Below are 3,445 nucleotides of genomic sequence, written 5' to 3'. Positions count from 1 at the left end.
TGTACACTACAAGTCCAAAGTTTGGACACAACTTATTCCTTTAATGTTATGCAAAGCTGTGTCCAAACGTTTGACTGGTTGCGTAGCTAGCCCTTTGCTGCTTTTAAGTTTTGGCTAACCTTTTGTTGTGTTCAGCTAGTATTTTAGTAACTTTGAACTTTCAGCCAACATTAAACAATTTTTAGTTTCTACCTACTGTTTTGCTACATTTAGATTTAGCTAAGTTTTACTCCTTTTAACATCTAGCTAGGGGGTGGAGTGAGTCTGGTTCGGTGGCCACAGGATTCCATCCCTGCTATTTGCGGATGATATGGTCCAGTTGGTGTCATCATGCAATGATCTTCAGCTCTCGTTGGAGCGGTTTGCAGCTACCTCCAAATCTGAGTCCATGGTCCTCAGTTGGAAAAGGGTGRATTGTTCTCTCCAAATTGGGAGTGAGGTTCTGCCTCAAGTTGAAGAGCTCAAGTATTTTGGAGTTTTGTTCATGAGCGAGGGAAGAATGGAGTGTGAGATTGACAGATCATTGCAGACTTTGTACCGGTCTTTTGAGGTGAAGAGGGAGCTGAGCTGTAATGCAAAACTCTCCATTTAGAGGTTGGTCTACATTCCTACCCTCATGGTACACTCACACCAAACGTGTTCTGAGCTGCATGAGCAGCCAGTTTACATGCAAAGTCTATGGTGGACGCACCTCTAGGGGTCTTGCGGTGCATCTCTGTTTACCACGGCGCACAACGAATGTGGAAGGTGCAGCAGAGCATTTTCCATGCATGCCATGCGGTGAAAGCAGCCGACGCCCGAGTTAAAAAATCGGATCTTTCGATGATCGACGCGTCTTGACAACCAATCAGAGCGACTCATTTTTCCACGTGACAGTTTCCTGAATATTGCCCACAAATAGTCGGACAGGAGCTCTTTAGCTGAAATTGACCATCTGTAGTTGATGTTCTGACTGGAGATATCAGCACCGATGCGGGTCAGAAGCTTGTTAAACTGACCGCGGTGGTAAACTGGGCTCGGAATATAAAATAGTCCRTCAACTTGCAGCTCCTTGAGTGATGAACTAACAGAACAAACCACCTCTAAATCACCTGGTGAATTAATTATCTGGTGTGCACAACGGTCGCTTGCTCTTTAGTAAATATGGCAAAGCCATTTTCTTTATTTTATCTTTATTTCATCCGCCGAAGACGGACTGGAAAAAACCAAGATGCTCCTCCCTCTTCAGACATGCCTCTAGTCTCTGTCCCGGTCTGAACATAGCACTTCTAACTGGAGGCGTTGGGCGCTTTTTTGCTGCTCAAAACGCATTTGGTGTGAACGTAGCATTAGCTATGGACATGAACTGTGGATAGTGACCAAAATAACTAGATTGCAAATACAAGCGGTCAAAATGTATTTTCCTTGCAGGGTGGCTGCTCTCCCTTAGAGATAGAGTGAGAAGTTCAATTACTCGGGAGAGACTCAGAGTAAATCCGTTGCTCCTCCTCATCGAGAGGAGCCAGTTGAGGTGGTTTGGGCGTCTGGTAAGGATGCCTCCTGGACACYTCCCTAGGGAAGTGCTCCAGGTACAGTATGTCTGACTGGGAGGAGACCCCAGCAAAGGACACACTGGAGAGACTATGTCTCTGGTTTGTCCTGGGAATGTCTTGGAATCCTCCCAGAAGAGCTGGAAAATGTGGCTGAGGGAAAGAGAGGTCTGAGCCCCCCTGCTCAAACTGTTGCCCTCACGACCTGACTCTGGAACAAGTGGTGGGTGGAACATCAGTGTCGTTCAGACTGTATTTTCACAGAAAATGCCATTTTTCTAGTTTTCTTTGTGCCCCTTGAGACAATATAATACTCATAAATGTACTTTGTCGATAAAGTGGTGTGAAGTAATTTATCTAGAAACATTTTGTTCCCTCTCAGCATGTTCTTATCATCATTCAGGCGGTGTTGACACTGAACGTCAACTCTCTGGTGAAACAGCTCATTGTGTGGACGATAATTTGCAGACATTATAAAAATATTCTTATTTAATACTTAAATCTTAATTTTGTAGTTGCCAGAAGACTTGGCTGGAATCTGAATACTTAAACATTTTATGCAAAATATTCTAACTGACCACATAACAGACCTTCAGGAAGGAGAGAACCAGTTTTCAGCCATGAAAAAATGATCTTAAACACCTATTTGTTTTAGAAGTTTAAATTTCCTATTTCCTGTGCCAGCAGCGGCCCCTTGGGTAGGTTTTTGAAATGCAAATGCTCTGTATTGAAATAGATTTACCCTTTGAGTGGAAAAATACCACAAATTGCTTCTATCATTTTGTCTCGAAAGTGGGAATTTAGAGAAACCAAAGACAAAAGTAAAAAGCCAAATGTCCCTTTCAAAATCCTGAAGGCTCATTAACGCTCCTGTGGAAGATGAGAGGAAAATAAATAATAAAGAGCAAATATATTTAAAAAAGGGAAGGTATAAACACAAACCGAGGCTGCAGTTGCCCTTGACAACTGTGATAGTCCTTTCAAAACTGCTCCCGGGGGTCAGCGCTGCTTTGTCACCGTCTCCGGCAGATTCTTTCACACCGGCGTCCTCGTCCTTGAAGGTGATAATTCAACACATTTATTCACTACGGTAAATTTAAAAAAAAATACTAAATCCGATTGCAAACGTGGTGCCTCACGTCTCAGAGGATAAACGCATGTTCAGTGATTCGACCGTGAGAATTAAATTTCAAACAAACACCCTCCTAATGTTGTGTAGCCAGCATCTGACAGGTTGCGACTGACAAGACTTTTATTTAATATCACTTGTTTTAGGACTTGTCAAACCCTTAAAATGTCGATTTTGAAATAACAAGATTAGTATTTTACCTTCAAAGTATCTCCCAAGCAAATMGCAGATTCCAGCTGACATTGATTAGACTCCGCTGCGGCCTCTTGGGCTGCAGATCTGCCTCCCGCTTCAGCGAAGGGGCCGTACGAGTCGGAGCACTCCGCCAGCTCTTCTTGGCTCGGGTGCTGTGCCAAGTATTGATCCGAGCAGCTTAGGATGGCACTAATAGCCGGGATGTGACCCGTCAGACTCGCCGGAGTGTAAGAGGCCGACTTCTCCGGAGAGAACGCCGGAGAGTTGCCTGTGGAGTCCGACGAGGCGGCGAAGCTCGGATGCTCGTCCAACACGTTCAGGCGAGCTGWCAGCTGGAGTGAAACAAAGCACAGCAGAGGAATGAACTCGGGCAGAATCCACCACAATCATCCTGCTCGGCTTGTAATGAGCCACAGAAACACCATCAGTAGCTGGTGGGAAGTGGCATAAATCACTGGCACTCTGAAGGCATATGAACTTAGCACAAAATGTAAGAAAATTTGTGTTTGGTAGATTATTTCTTTGTTGTAACAATGGGCCTCATGCAAGAACATGTTCGTATTCTTATCCTAAATTTCTCTTACCTTTGTTC

The 3,445-nt window shown here is 44.2% G+C and overlaps 1 protein-coding gene across 1 annotated transcript in view; it reads right to left on the bottom strand.

Moving 5' to 3' along the window:
• mpdz (multiple PDZ domain crumbs cell polarity complex component) overlaps positions 1–3,445 on the bottom strand; it is a gene marked incomplete in the record, with an annotated part of 77,493 nt that overhangs the window by 42,488 nt on the left and 31,560 nt on the right. Inside the window, 2 exon segments of the mRNA XM_014004314.1 lie at positions 2,472–2,583; positions 2,859–3,185. Coding sequence (XP_013859768.1) covers positions 2,472–2,583; positions 2,859–3,185 — 439 coding nt within the window.

This window comes from Austrofundulus limnaeus, unplaced genomic scaffold (genome assembly GCF_001266775.1).
Source record: "Austrofundulus limnaeus strain Quisiro unplaced genomic scaffold, Austrofundulus_limnaeus-1.0 Scaffold23, whole genome shotgun sequence".
NCBI classification, from domain to species: Eukaryota; Metazoa; Chordata; class Actinopteri; order Cyprinodontiformes; family Rivulidae; genus Austrofundulus; species Austrofundulus limnaeus.
This window is presented reverse-complemented; position numbering and strand designations above follow the sequence as displayed.